Below are 15830 nucleotides of genomic sequence, written 5' to 3'. Positions count from 1 at the left end.
GAGCGCTGCCACCGGCTGGCGTCGACCGACATCGCTGACCGATGTCCCCGAGGCATTATTCTTTTTACCGAGCGGCATTGCCTGATGCAGCGTGTCTTCGCGCCTGTGCGGCCGGCCACGATGACAACAACTTTCCAGAACAATAAAGGCCATTGGCCCTGTTCCTGGGCTAATCAGCTGGAGGTGCTAATACCCTTTTAAACGTAATGTTAATGTAGTTATTGTTAGTTAATGTTTTGCTAGCTAGCGAGCTATATTTGCCTAAGCTTAAAAAGTGCTTAAAGTATAACTGCCTGGGGCTAGGGAACACCCTCACCAAACCCTCCAGCAGCGGAAGTAGTGCAGTCAACTGGTGCAAGGGCTCTAAGCATTAGAGCTGTGGCCCCTTGCGGTCCTATTTATTAAGGGCAATCCAGCTTGACAAATCTAAGGGCAATTAAGCCTGCCTGATTAAGGTAATCAAAATGTACCAACTAATTGTAAGTCAATTAGTAACTATATAATGAGTTTTATTTCCTTTTTATGTTGTTGCTTTGTATGCTGTTGTATGTAAAAGAAACGCTACCTAAATAAACCCTCGTAGTTCGTTTCAGTTAAGACCTTTACTTTTGTATTTCTCCTTAACCACTTCAGTTCCCGGGGGGAAAGACGGAGGGCGGCTCTGCCTGCACTTCCCCGGGTTACGTTCTCAGGCCGTGCAAGGGCGAGCGCCGGGCCGCTTTGGGAGAATTCCTCTCCCGGTTTTTTTCCCCCTTTTCCCGGCTTAGGCCGCTGCCTTCAATGCCCTCAGCCCGGACACTTGGCAGCTGCTGGGGCGCGGCTGGGAGCGGTGCCCCGGGGCGGCCTGGGGGCGGGGCGCGGCGGCTGTTTGTGGGGGGAGGTGCCGTTGGGCTGTGCCCCGGTTATCCCGTCATTCACCCAGCGGCGGAGCCTGCGGGGAGGCGGAGGCCGCCAGTGACCCGCGGTAACGGCGCACACGGGTGGCTCGCACAGGCCGGGCCCCTGCTCCGCACGTGCGTCCGCCGGGAGCGCGCCGCGCCCCGCCCCCTCCTCGCTTGGCGCTCGTCGCCGGGGCCGGGGCCGCGTCTCCCCACGTGACCGGGGCGGGGCGGGGTCTCGCTTGGCGCTCATCCCACGGGACGCTGGGGGCGGGGCCGCGTCTCCCCACGTGACCGGGGTGGGGCGGGGTCTCCGCTGCGCTGCCCGCGCGCCGCCATGGCCCGCCCGGGGTCCCCGCTGCTGCTGTTGGGCGCCGCGCTGGGCGTCTGCGCCTTCTACTACCTGGGCGGGGGGCGCGAGACCTTCTCCAGCGCCACGCGCCGCCTGCGCGCCACGCGCGCGCCCCCGGCCCCGCCCGCGCCCGCGCTGCACCTGCTGCTCATGTTCACGCGCGCGGCGCGCAGCCCGGCGCTGCAGGCGCGGGCCCGAGCGGCGCTGAGCTCCCTGCTGCGCGGCGCGCGCCTCCCGCCCGGCCAGGCCCTGCGCCTGCACTTCGTCAGCGAGCCGGCCAGCCGCGAGATCGCCCGCGCGCTGCTGCGCCCGCTGCTGCCGGAGCTGCGCTTCGCCTGCCAGGTACCGGGGCGGGTGTCTGGGGCGCGGCCCTGGGAGGGGGGCGCGGGGTGTCTGCGCCGGGCCCTGGCGCGCGGCCCTGGAGGGGGGCGCGGGGTGTCTGCGCCGGGCCCTGGCGCGCGGCCCTGGAGGGGGGCGCGGGGTGTCTGCGCCGGGCCCTGGCGCGCGGCCCTGGGAGGGGGGCGCGGGGTGTCTGCGCCGGGCCCTGGCGCGCGGCCCTGGAGGGGGGCGCGGGGTGTCTGCGCCGGGCCCTGGGGCGCGGCCCTGGGAGGGGGGCGCGGGGTGTCTGCGCCGGGCCCTGGGGCGCCGCCCTGGAGGGGGGCGCGGGGTGTCTGCGCCGGGCCCTGGGGCGCCGCCCTGGGAGGGGGGCGCGGGGTGTCTGCGCCGGGCCCTGGGGCGCGGCCCTGGGAGGGGGGCGCGGGGTGTCTGCGCCGGGCCCTGGGGCGCCGCCCTGGGAGGGGGGCGCGGGGTGTCTGCGCCGGGCCCTGGGGCGCCGCCCTGGGAGGGGGGCGCGGGGTGTCTGCGCCGGGCCCTGGGGCGCCGCCCTGGGAGGGGGGCGCGGGGTGTCTGCGCCGGGCCCTGGGGCGCCGCCCTGGGAGGGGGGCGCGGGGTGTCTGCGCCGGGCCCTGGGGCGCCGCCCTGGGAGGGGGGCGCGGGGTGTCTGCGCCGGGCCCTGGGGCGCCGCCCTGGGAGGGGGGCGCGGGGTGTCTGCGCCGGGCCCTGGGGCGCCGCCCTGGAGGGGGGCGCAGGGCAGCCTGGGGCTGGGCCCGAGCCTGCATGGTAGCACTGGGGTTGCAGTGGGCTGGGTGGCCCAGGGCTCGGGCAGCTGGGCTGGAAGCCCCAGGGCTGGTCCCGCTGTTTCCCTCGTGGCAGGTGCCCAGGGCAGCTCTGTGCTGCGCTCCCTGCCCAGGGCTTAGCCCCGGCCCAAAGGGAGCGGTGCTGCTGCTTGAGGGGACCCTGCAGCACCTCCACTGAGGAGGGGCGGGGGAGCGACCGTGCCCCTAGGGAATAGTCTTCAGATACCCTCCCGGGAGCGAAGGGCCGGTGGAGTGGAAGGCGCCATTCCTCCTCCTCCTCCTCCTCCTCCTCCTCCTCCTTCGCGTGGCCGTGGAGCTTCGCCTTGTGGGCGTAAAGGCTGACCCCGCTGAACCCTGTGATGCTCTGGGCCGGGGCGCATTGCTGCGGCAAAGGCTGTGCTGCCTGAAGCTGGGTCTGAGCTCCACCTGTGTCAGCTGTCGGTGTCCTTGGGCGCTTTCCCTTATTGGAACACAGCCAGTGGGCACCTCCACACCAGGCCAGGTCCACATGGTCATTGCCCCTCCTCTGCAGCGGGTGAGGGACTGCTGACTCCTGCGCAGGGCTCCTCCAATTGTTTCCATCCATGGGCAGGTTGAACTTTGTTCTGTGCATTAAGGCATGTGCCGATGTGCACCACCAACAGAAACTCACACTGTGCTGGCTGGGGGCATGCTGCTAACCAGCTGGGCAGCACCTAAATCTCCTGGGTGGCTGCTCCAGTGCTCAGCCGAAAGGGAACGCTGCCCCTGGGGCTGCCAGAGCTGCCTGGCTCTCCTGTTGGAAGCTTCCTTGTGCTGAGCCCAGGGTATCTGTTAGTGAGTTGTCAGCTTTGGGGAGAAGGACTAAGAGCAGAACTGGCACTGGGGAAATTGTAGAATCTTAGGGCTGGAAGGGACCTCAGGAGGTCATCAAATCCAGCTCCCTGCCTAAAGCAGGATCAACCCCAACTAAATCCTCCTAGCCAGGACTTCATGAAGCCCGGACTTAAAAAACCTCTAGGGACGGAGATTTCACCCCCTCTCTCGGTAATACGTTCCAGTGCTTCACCACCCTTCTGGTGACAGAGAGATAGCCATGCTAGTCTGTAGTCTATCAAAACCAAACAGCAGTCATGTAGCACTTCTAAGACTAACAAAATAATTTATTAGGTGATGAGCTTTCATGGGACAGACCCACTTTTTCAGATCACAGCCTTATCAGAACAGACTCAATATGTAAAGCACAGAGGTCCAAAAATTGTTATCAAGGTGACAAATCAGAAAAATTGTTATCAAGGTTGGCAAATTAGAAGAGCAGAGGGGTGGCAGGAGGAGGGTGTGGGGTGGAGAAGTTAGATAAAACAAAGTATGTAAAAGAGTCCCAGTAATGGGTCAGGATATGGCTGTCCTGGTTCAAACCATGTGTTAATGTGCTGAATTGGAATATATATGGCAGTTCTGAGCATTTGCTCTGCAAACGGTTGTTAAAGTTCTTTTTCAGTAAAACACAGACTTTCAGGTCATTAACAGGATGGCCAACTCCATTAGAGTGCTGACTGACAGGTTTGTGTGTCTGGACTTTTTTGTTGTCTGTTTTGTGTCTGTTTTTTGTCGAAGAGTGTTTACAGTCTGTCCTATATACATGGTGTGTGGGCGTTGTTGGCACGTGATGGCGTGTATGATGTTAGTTGAGGAACAGAAGAATGTTCCCTGTGATTCTGTGATTAACATGGTTAGGTCCAATGATGGTATTTCCAGAATAGATATGTGGACAAAGTTGGCAGCAGGGCTTGTTCAAGGAAAAGTTCCAGGGCTGGTATTATTGTGGTATAACCTGTGGTGGTTCTTCGAGTATCCCCGTGGGTGCTCCACATTAGGTGTCAGGCTCGCCCCGGCGCCGCAGGTCGGATCTTCCAAGCAGTTTCTGCCGGACCGCGCATGCGCTGGTGTGCGCCGCTCCCTTGCGTGCGCCCGGCCACGTGCGCGATCCGGTCCCCGCCAGTTCCTCTTTAACCGCCATCAGCTGCAGACGGAATCCGCTCAGGCTACAGCCAGAGTTAGCGTATTTAACGTTTTTAATTGTTTTAAAGTTTCTTCAGTCTTAGATTTAGTTAGTCGGCTGTTTTCAAAAAAAAAAAAAAAACCACAAAGAAAGGAAAGGAATTCAAAGCTTCCAATCCTAGGAACAAGCGGAGCACCGGAGGCCAGGAGCCTAGGGCCATTAGCCCTCTTGCCACGGCAGGCTTTATCTGAGAGGGGAACAAGCACAGAGAAGGTGCTAAGTACCCTATTAACAACTCAAAGACTCACCACAATGTCCTCTTCAGGATTCAAGAAATGTGAGTCGTGCCGCGAGGCGATGCCAGCGTCTGATGGGCACGGTCAGTGCATAAGGTGCTTGGGGGAATCCCATGTCACTCAGAAATGTTCCTTCTGCGCCAAGTTAACAGCCAGAGCAAGGAAGGACAGGGAAATGCTGCTGTTTGACAAGGCCCTCCAGCCAGACGTGCCAGAGCGGCCGCAGCAGGAGGGACCCTCCGGGACCCATAAAAGGAAAGCCGCGTCCCTAACCGCATCAGCGCAAAAACGGAGGAAAATCTCCCCAACCCGATCCCTGCCGGCAGCAGCAACGAGCGGGACGGGTGGAGCGCACAGCCCCCAGACGCAGCTACAGCTGATCGGCGGCGGCGCGGAGACGCACGTGGCGGAGGTTCAGCCTCCGATGATCAAACAGCCGCCCCGCACCGTGGGCAGGGCGGCGGCCAAGCAAGCGCCGGAACCGGCGGCACCGCAAACAGCGGCACCGACCCCTGGGGAACCGGCAGTGCAGAGTGCACAGGCATGCGGCCTGCAGGCACCGGGGGAGACGGCCCGCGCGGCACCGCTGAGGAGCGTGCCGAGCGTGGTGCAGACTACGGGGCCGAGATCCCGGACGCGTCAGGGCGTGGACCCACCCCCACAGGGGAGGGGAAAGGCATCATAGAAAACATGGCACCACAGTCCCTCTCCAGACAGGGCTGCAGAGCTGCTTTCTCTGAGCCCTCCACTCGTGCTGCGGACTCCAACGAGAAGGCAGGGGTCACCCCTAGCCTATCCGGAGCCCCCATCTCCATTTCTACAGCCAGCCTCCCCATGGCTTGGACCACCTTCGCCCTTCTTGGGCTTCGAGCCACTTGAGTACTATCACAAATCGGTCTCTCCAGCGTCCCAGGTCTCCAGAAGATCTCGCTCCCCCAGACGTAGGGGGTCTGCACCAAGGGAGTGGTCCAGGTCACCACCCCAGGAGCAGTGCCTGTGTTGCCATGGTCGCCCCTGTCATGCGGGGCATAGACACCATAGGCATACGACCAGGGACAGATCCCCACAGACGGTTCCGTATCCCCGAGGGCAATCGCGAACGAGGACGGAGACTCAGATATCTCAGGGGGAGTTGGTTCTGGAACCCCGATATTTTCCCTCGCAAGCTTCTAGCGAGCGGATGTACCACCGTCAACAGGACCCGGAGGGGTCCAGAGAGGCGTACCCTAGCGGTTCCTCGTTGTCCTCCCCGGATGAGGCTACGGCCTCGGGGGACGTCCATCCTCCGGACAATCTCAAACAGTTCCAAGAGCTGTTTAAAAGGGTGGCCTCCACGCAAGACATCCAGACAGCAGAGGTGCAAGAGAAGCACCATAAGCTCCTTAAAAATCTGAGACCTCCGGCCTCCTCTAAAATAGCCATACCGCTTGACGAAGCAATCTTGGAGTCCGCCACCACGATATGGCAGACCCCTGCGACTATCCACCTGTCCACAAGAGAGCGGACAAGAAATACTTCGTGCCGGCGAAGGGCATGGAGCTCCTGTTCAGCCACCCACAACCAAATTCTCTGGTGGTAGAATCGTCTCAACAGAGATCAAAAACGTCTCAGTACAAAACAGGGGGAACGGACAAAGATGCCAAGAAACTAGAGCTGTTCGGCAGAAAGGTCTACTTCTCCTCCACTCTACTGTTGAGAATGGCGAATTACGCAGCGCATCTAGCGAACCACAATTTCAACAACTACTCTAGCTTAACCTCCCTCATGGACTCGCTTCCAGAGGACGAGAAGCCGGTGCTCAAGGCTGTCGAGCAAGAAGGCTACACGGCCTCGAGGACGGGAGTTCAGATCGCCCTAGACGTAGCGGATACGGGAGCATGCTCAACAGCTACGGCAGTGGTCATGAGCAGGGAGTCCTGGCTCTGGACATCGGGTATCCCGAGGGATATGCAGGCGAAGATTGTTGATCTCCCCTTTGACAAGCAGAAGCTGTTTGCAGTATCAACCACAGCGTCCCCAGTACCACAGGGGCTACGAGCAAGGGCGACATCAACAGCACCAACAGTACAGAACTCCCAGGCGACGTTCTCAACAGCGCCGTGCGTCCTCGGGGCAGAGCCAAAGGCCACAAGTTTGACACACAGATCGAGGGCTGCACTATCGCTACCATCGCGCAATGTCATCCAAAGCTACTGGTCCACCATCGCCTCTGACCATGCTACGACCAGTGGCAAAAGATCACCACAGACAAATGCGTACTGGAGATCATGGCCACGGGTTACGCGATTCCCTTCCAGTCGCTCCCACCATCACAACCTCCACCCAGACCCCACCTAAAGGACGCTTCCCACGAAGCGAGACTCAAGCGGGAGGTAGGCCATCTTATGCTTATAGGGGCAGTGGAAAGAGTGCCGGAGCAACTCCGAGGGAAAGGGTTCTACTCAAGATACTTCCTCACAGAGAAAAAGACAGGAGGCTGGAGGCCCATCCTAGATCTTCGAGGCCTCAACCGGTACTTGCGCAAGCAACGCTTTCAGATGATCACAGTCGCCTCTATACTTACGGCACTGGACGATGGAGATTGGTTCACAGCCCTCGACTTACAAGACGCGTATTTCCACATAACTATTCACCCGGCTCACAGGCGTTTTCTTCGGGTTATGGTAGGCAAAGAACATTTTCAGTACAAGGTTCTGCCGTTCGGCCTCTCCTCGGCCCCCAGAGTCTTCACCATGACCTTGGCAGTGGTGTCAGCCGACCTGCTCAGACAGGAGGTGTTTATATTCCCATATCTGGAAAAAAAAAAAAAAAAAAGACTGCCTACTGAAAGGGGCCTCGAAGGAGGAGGTACTTCGCATGATACGCGTCACAGCAGGCACGTTCTCTTCGCTGGGCCTGGTCATCAATCTGGCAAATCAGATAGACCCCGCACAGGACATAGAGTTCATAGGGGCACGTATAAATTCCATCACAGCAAGGGTTTATCTACCAGATGCCCGCTTTCACGCCATTGGTTCCCTCGTGCAAGTCATCACCTTCAGCCCTAGGGTGCCGGTTCTGACGTGCTTACAGCTGCTGGGCCACATGGCAGGAGCAACGTTTGTGGTACAGAATGCCCGATTGCTTAGGCGCAGCATGCAGCACTGGCTGGTGAGCGTCTACAAACCGGCAGCACACACTGTCCACAGGGTGGTGTCGCCCACGACAGAAGTGCGCAGATCCCTGCAATAGTGGGTGAACCCCAAGTACATGCTAACAGGGGTGCCCTTTCACCAACCACAAATATCTGTTTTTCTCACTACCGATGCCTCCCACATAGGGTGGGGAGCACACATGGGCGAAAAGGTGATGCAAGGACTGTGGTCCTCCACGGAACAGTCACTGCACGTAAATATACTGGAGCTCAGAGCAGTGTTCAACGCCTGCAAACACTTTCGAGACTATATATGAGGCAAGTAGTCGGGATCAGTACAGACAGTACCTCTGCCATGTTTTATATAAATCGGCAAGGAAGAGCTCGGTCCCGTGCCTTATGTGCGGAAGCAGTCCGGTTGTGGAACTGGTGCATCGCCAGCAATATAACCTTGAAAGCCTCGTATTTACCAGGCGCTCACAATGTGAAGGCAGACCAGCTGAGGAGGCGCTTCGCACTCACACACGAGTAGCAGATCCATTCTGATCTCCTACGACTGATTTTTTTGTGCATGGGGTTTTCCCCAGGTAGACCTGTTTGCCACTCAACACGACAAGAAGTGCCCATGATTCTGCTCCAGGGCAGGACTGGGACGGGGGTCCCTGGGGGACGCATTCGCGATCCCATGGATAGGCCCCCTGCTTTATGCGTTTCCTCCCACAGTGCTGATCCACAAACTCTCGCAGAAAGCCAGGAGAGAGGGAGCCTGAATGATCCTAGTAGTCCCAACGTGGGATCGACAGCAATGGTTCCCCCTACTCCTGTGCATGTCGGACCGTCCACCGATGCCCCTCCCAGTGGCGCCGGATCTGATCATGTAGCCCAGGGGTCCATAGTGCATTCACACCCCCGAGGCCTGCGACTGCAAGCATGGTTAATCCATGGCTCAGCTCCCTAGAGAGCACACGTACGGAGGGAGTGCAACAAGTCCTAGAAAGTAGCAGGAGGACTTCCACCAGGAAGCCCTATAAGCAAAAATGGACTCGATTCACTGCATGGTGTTCTACCAAGCAATTAGCCCCCCTTGCTGCGCATATACCTGTAATACTAAAGTATTTACTGGACCTCAAGAGAGGCGGACTCTCCCTATCCTCGTTGAAGGGTCCACCTTGCCGCTATATCGGCTTTCAGACATGAAGAGGAAGGGCACACAGTGGTTGCCCATCCCATGGTTACCAGGTTCCTCAAAGGGCTGGTAAACCTATACCCCCCTCTGAAACCGCTTCCACCTTCGTGGAGCTTGGACCTGGTGCTTAATGCGCTAACGGGACCACCGTTTGAACCCTTAGCCACGGTTTCCCTCCGTCTCCTTACGATAAAGACGACCTTCCTTCTTGCATTCACGTCAGCTCGCAGGGTGAGCGAGCTTGCGGCAGTCATGGCAACGCCACCCTGCACAGTAATTTCCAAGGAGGTGGTAACCTTACGGCTGCATCCAGCCTTTGTTCCCAAAGTTTCTTCAGAGTTTCATATTAACGAACCTATAGTTTTACCCTCGTTATCCAAAGCCTCATAACTAACAAAGAGGCGCACCTACACCTCCTGGACGTGAGGCAGGCGCTGGCTTTCTATAGAGACAGGACTAAGTCCTTCCATAAAACGGATAGACTCCTAGTCTCTCTCGCTCCCAAATCAAAAGGAGAAGGTCTCTCTTCGCAGAGAATCTCGAAGCACATCGTATCCTGCATAAAAATGTGCTACGAACTCAAAAAGCACATCGTATTCTGCATAAAAATGTGCTACGAACTCCTTTACTGGCCCCGCCCAGGGCTCACTCCACTGGGGCGGTGGCGGCATCAACAGCCTTTTTCAAGGGCGTTGCACTAAAAGACATTTGCAGAGCGGCGACCTGGTCATCCTATGACGCCTTCGCCAAGCACTACGCCCTTCACAGGGTATTCCAAGAGGATACCCAGCTCTCGACAGCGGTCCTCTCGGGGACAAGCTGCACATGATCCGATTACCCACCTCCTATTTTGGGTTACTGCTGGGTAGTCACCTATTGTGGAGCACCCACGGGGACACTCGAAGAAGAAAGAGAAGTTACTCACCATAGTAACGGTGGTTCTTCGAGATGTGTCCCCGTGGGTGCTCCACCACCCGTCCATCCTCCCCGCTTCAGATCCCTGTTTAGTGTTTTGCAGGAGCATCCGAGGCGGTTGGTCAAGGAACTGGCGGGGACCAGATTGCGCACTTGGCCGGGAGCGCGCAAGGGAGCGGTGCGCACCGGCGCATGCGCGGTCCGGCAGAAACTGCTTGGAAGATCCGACCTGCGGCGCTGGGGCGAGCCCAACACCTAACGTGGAGCACCCGTGGGGACACATCTCGAAGAACCACCGTTACTACGGTGAGTAACTTCTCTTTTTGCTGGTGAGACTACTTAAGGTTGGGAGGTTGTCTATAGGAGAGAACAGGCCTGTCAGCTTGGGCCTTCTGGAGTGTGGCATCCTGATTTAGGATGGGGGTCTTTAATGATGCATTGCAGCGGTTTGAGTTGTTTTCTGTTGTTGACTTTTTTGGGGCCTATCTTGGAATAGTTGGTTTCTGGGTATTCGTCTGGCCCTGTCAGTTTGTTTTTTTTACTTCTCCCAGTGGGTAATTCAGGTTTATGAATGTTTTGTGGAGATCTTATAGCTTTTGGTCTCTGTCAGTAGGTTCAGAGCAGATACGATCATACCTAAGGGCTTGACTGTAAATGAGGGAGCATGTTGTGTGTGCAGCATGGAAGCTAGAAGTGTGTAGGTAAGTGTAGTGGTCAGTGTGGTATTGATCAGGCCATCATTGATTTGTACTGTAGCGTCACCCTTCTGGTGAAAGTTTTTCCTAATAGCCAACCTACACCTCTTCCTCTGTAACATCAGACCATTCATTGCTCCTTTTTCTGCCACCTGTCACCACTGAGAACAGTCTCTCTCCATCCTGATTAGAGCTTCCTTTCAGGAAAGTTGAAGACTGCTGTCAAATCGCCCCTCAGTTTTCTTCAACTTAAATAAGCCCAAATCTCTCAGCCTCTCCTCATAGGGTCTAAGGTTTATCTCAGGCTAGTCTGTAGCTGATGTTCCCTTTAATCCTTTCCATCCATGTGCAGAATAATTTTTTTATGTGCACCAAGGTTTGTGCAATTGTGCTTTTCCCAGTAGGAACACAAAACCTAGTTGTGGGCTCTCTGCTAATCAGCTGGGCAGCATTTGACTTTCTTCTGAGCGGGCACGCAAATGCACACATTACAGAGAACACTGTCAGTAGCCTATGTACATAGAGACCGCAGGCTGCCAGAGAAACATTTTCTGCTCCCTGGTATGCTGAAATTTTCTGACACCACTTTTAAGAACATAAGAATGGCCCTACTTGGTCAGACCAAAGGCCCATCCAGCCCAGCAGCCTGTCTGCCGACAGTGGCCAGTCCCAGGTGCCCTGGGGTGGTGGGGGGACCAAAGACAATGATCAAGCGATTTGTCTCCTGCCATCCATCTCCAGCCTCCGACAATCAGAGGCCAGGTCTTGGCTAATAACCTTTTATGGACCTAACCTCCATGAATTTATCTAGTTCTTTCTTAAATTCTGTTGTAGTCCTAGCCTTCACAGTCTCCTCTGGCAAGGAGTTCCACAGGTTAACTATGTGCTTAAGTGAAGAAGAACTCTTTTTTGTTAGTTTTAAACCTGCTACTCATTAATTTCATTTGGTGTGCTCTAGTTCTTGTATTATGGGCGCAAGTAAATAACTTTTTATTCACCCTTTCCACAGCTGTCATAATTTTATATACCTCTATCATGTCCCCCCTCAGCCTCCTCTTTTCTAAACCAAGAAGTCCCAATCTTGTTAGCCTCTCCTCATATGGGACCTGTTCCACACCCCTAGTCATTTTACTTGCCCTTTTCTGAATCATTTCCGGTGCCAGGATATACTTTTTAGGTGAGGAGACCACATCTGTACACAGTATTCAAGAGGTGGGCGTACCATAGATTTATATAGGGGCAGTAAGCTACTCCTAGATTTATTTTCTATCCCTTTTTTAATAATACCTAGCATCCTATTTGCCTTTTTGACAGCCTCTGCGCACTGCGTGGATGTTTTCAAGGAAAGATCCACGATAACTCCAAGATCTCTCTACTGATTAGTTATAGGTAAATTAGCCCCCATCGTATTGTAAGTATAGTTGGGGCTGTTTTTTCCAATGTGCATTACCTTACAGTTATCCACATTAAATTTAATTTGCCATTTTGTTGCCTAATCATTCAGTTTGATGAGATCTTTTTGAAGTTCTTCACAGTCTACCTTTGTCTTGATTATCTTGAACAGTTTAGTGTCATCTGCAAACTTTGCCACCTCACTGCTCACCCCTTTCTCCAGATCATTTATGAATAAATTGAACAGGATTGGTCCTAGGACTGACCATTGGGGAACACCGCTAGTTACCCCTCTCCATTCGGAAAATTTACCATTTATACCTACCCTCTGTTTCCTGTCTTAACCAGTTCTCAGTCTATGAAAGGACCTTCCCTCTTATCCCATGACAACTTAATTTACATAAGAACCTTTGGTGAGGTACCTTGTTAAAGGCTTTCTGGAAATCCAAGTATACTGTATCCCCTGCATCTCACCTGTCTGCATGTTTGTTAACCCCTTCAAAGAACTCTAACAGATTAGTAAGACATGATTTCCCTCTGCAGAAACCACATTGACTTTTGCCTGACAATTTTATTGTGTACTATTGTGTCAACTAACTTGCCCAGACCTGAAGTTAAACTTACCAGTCTGTAATTGCCAAGGTCACCTCTAGGCCCTTTTTAAATATTAGTGTCACATTAGCTATCTTTTTCAGTCATTAGGTAAGGAAGCTGATCCAAAGGACAGGTTACAAACCAGTGTTAATAGTTCTGCAATTTCCCATCTGAGTTCTTCCAGAACCCTTGGATGAATGCCATCCGGTCCCAGTGATTTGTTAACATTAAGTTTATCCATTTGTTCCAAAGCCACCTCTAATGACGCTTCAATCTGGGACAGCTCCTCAGTTTCATTTCCCACAAAAAAAAAAAAGGGTGCAGGTTTGGGAATCTCCCCAACATCCTCAGGTGTGAAGACTGAAACAAAAAAAATCATTTAGTGTCTCTGCAATGGCTTTGTCACCTTGATTGCTCTTTTTGTATTTGTCTTGTCTAAGGGACCCAGTGTTTTTTTAGCAGGCTTCCTGCATCTAATGTATTGAAAAAGCATTTTGTTATTACATTTTGAGCTTTTGGCTAGCTGTTCCTCAATCTTTTTTGGCTTTCCTTATTACAGTTTTACCCTTAATTTGGTAGTGTTTGTTCCTTTCTAGTTACCTCACTGTGATTTGCCTTCCACTTTTTGAAAGATGCCTTTTATCCCTCACTGCTTGTTTTACATCAGTGTTAACCCATGGTGGCTCTTTTTTTGGTCTCTTACTATGTTTTTTAATTTGGGGTATACATTTAAGTTGGGCCTCTATTATAGTGTCTCTGAGAAGCTTCCATGCAGCTTGCAGGGTTTTTGTTGTAGTCACTCTGGTTTTTAATTTCTGTTCAATTAACCTCCTCATTTTTGCATAATTCCTGCTTTTGAAATTAAATGCCGGAGTGTTGGACTGCTGAGGTGTTCTTCCCACCGCAAGAATATTAAATATTGTTACATTATGATCACTATTCCCAAGCGGTCCTGTAACAGTGACCTCGTGGACGAGATCCTGCGCTCCACTCAATACTAAATCGAGAACTGCCTCTCCCCTTGTGGGTTCCTGTACCAGCTGCTCCAAGAAGCAGTCATTAACGGCATTGAGAAATCTTATTTCTGCAGCTCCTCGTGATGTGACATGTACCTAGTCAATATGGGGATAATTGAAATCCCCCGTTACTGTTGAGTGTTTTATTTTGGTAGCCTCTCTAATCTCCCTTAGCAGTTCAACATCACTATCACTGTCCTGATCAGGAGGTCGATAATACATCCCTACTGCTATATTCTTAGTAGAGCTTGGAATTACTATCCACAGTGATTCTAGGGAACATTTTGATTAATTTAAAATTCTTATTTCATGTGATTCCTCATTATCTTTCGCATACAGTGCCACTCCACCACCCACACGGCCCATTCTATCTTTCTGATATATTTTATATCTTTAAAACAAAAAGCAGTCAAGTAGCACTTTAAAGACTAGCAAAGTAAACTATTTTGCTAGTCTTTAAAGTGCTACTTGACTGCTTTTTGTTTTAATGGTGTATAGACTAGCACGGCTTCCTCTCTTACTGGTATGATTTGTGTCCCATACATTGTCTTCATTCCACCAGGTTTCCGTGGTGCCTATTATGTCAGTTTCCTCCTTTTAATACAAGGTACTCTAGTTCACCCATCTTATTAGTCAGACTTCTAGCATTTGTGTAGAAGCGTTTCAAAGATTTGCCTCTGCTTATTTGTCTTCCCATCCCAGATCTATCAGATTCTTTTATACGTGATTGTTTGTCTGATCTAGCCCATAGTTTGATATCTCCCCTCCTCTCTTTCTTACTAAAGCCCAGAGTCTCTCTATCGAAGGATTTGCCTCTAAGAGGAGTTCCTGTCCGAGCCACGTGCTCCTCTGCACCAGTCGGCTTTCCCCCACCTCTTAGTTGTGTTAGTACAGAGACCGGCTTGGCCAGCAGTGCCCGTCCACAATCCTGAGTTCTGTAAAACACAGACCTCTCACATCCAGCAGATATGGAGTTAAGGTACATGCCCACACAACCGCTGGGAACAGGCCACATGACCACCGTAGGACAGCATTTAACAGCACCTGTTTGCGAGGGAAACACTTATGTTTAGGTGAGGTGTAAAACAGGAGCTAACCACTTTTGCCAGCACTCAAACACTGAGCCTGTCCCGTACAGTCAGCGCCCCACTCTCTGCATTGTATTTTCACCACCAATGCACTGGCTTCTATCTAGCAACATACTTTTACTCACCTAACAGTAACCCCCCCCCCCCCCCCCCCACAATTCTATCCCTTCTCACCACTGGTGGGGCCCATTGCAAGGAGACCCTCTGCACCTTGCTAGTGACACAGAACTCTGCCCTGACATGGGGCGCACGGGGTCCCTTTAAGCACCTTTCCTTGGGCTGCATGTGGCTAGTGGTGTTAAAAAAGGCAGGAAGTGAGGTTTAGCCCCTTCCCCGCCATAAGTTTGGCCACACGGGGTCAGATCACTGGTCCGTCTTGCAGCTGCTGGTGCCAGGTGCTTCAGAAGGAATGAACAGCAGAGGGCAAATATCAAATAAACTGTCCCTGTCAGCCAGTCCCAGCTTCCAGCTGTCAGAAGTTTAGAGTCACCCAAAGCTTGGGGTTGTGTCTTTGACCACCTTAGCCAAGATCACCGGTGGACCTGTGTTCTGTGAGCTGAGCTTATTCGTTCGGTAACCCAGTTCTGGTTTTGGCCTTTACCATGTCTCCTGACAGTGAGTTGCACAGACTGATCATGCGCAGAGCGAAGAAGCACATCCTTTGGATTGGTTTAAAACATCTGCGTGTCAATTTCAGTGGGTGAGCCCTGGTTCCTGTGTTACCAGAAGGGACAAATCACATTTTCCATTCACTTCCTAACCCCTCCTGATTTTACTGTCCTCCATCACAAGCTGATTAGTCCCAGTCTTTAAATCTCTCCTCAGACGGAAGCTGTTCCATCCCCCAAGCATTTGTGTTGCTTTTCCCCTGTGCCTTCACGAATTTTAGTGTCTCCTTTATGAGGTGGGTTGACCAGAACTGCTCCTTGCTAACAGTCTGGTACATTTCTGATGGCCTCTGCACATTGGGTGAATGTTTTCAGAGAACTGTTCACGATGACTTCAAGGTCTGGTTCTAGACACCATCACTTTGTATGTATGATTGGGGTTTTTCTCCAGTGCGGAGAACTTTGCATTTATCAACATTGAATTTAATCTGCCCTGTTGTTGCCCAGTCACTGTTTTGTGAGATCCATTTGTATATCTCCGTGGCCTACTCAGGGTAGTC

The 15830-nt window shown here is 53.3% G+C and overlaps 1 protein-coding gene across 1 annotated transcript in view; it reads left to right on the top strand.

Annotated features, from left to right (window-relative positions):
• The first annotated feature begins 1179 nt into the window (after nt 1–1179).
• The window catches only part of XXYLT1 (xyloside xylosyltransferase 1), a 72034-nt gene continuing 57383 nt past the window's right edge, over nt 1180–15830 (top strand). The window contains exon 1 of the mRNA XM_075004471.1: nt 1180–1572. Coding sequence (XP_074860572.1) covers nt 1216–1572 — 357 coding nt within the window. The 5' untranslated portion in view covers nt 1180–1215. The remainder of the gene's footprint in view (nt 1573–15830) is intronic.

Source organism: Carettochelys insculpta, chromosome 10 (assembly GCF_033958435.1).
Source record: "Carettochelys insculpta isolate YL-2023 chromosome 10, ASM3395843v1, whole genome shotgun sequence".
In the NCBI taxonomy this organism is placed as follows: Eukaryota; Metazoa; Chordata; order Testudines; family Carettochelyidae; genus Carettochelys; species Carettochelys insculpta.
The sequence above is the reverse complement of the archived record's forward strand: the minus strand, read 5'-3'. Positions and strand labels throughout refer to the sequence as shown.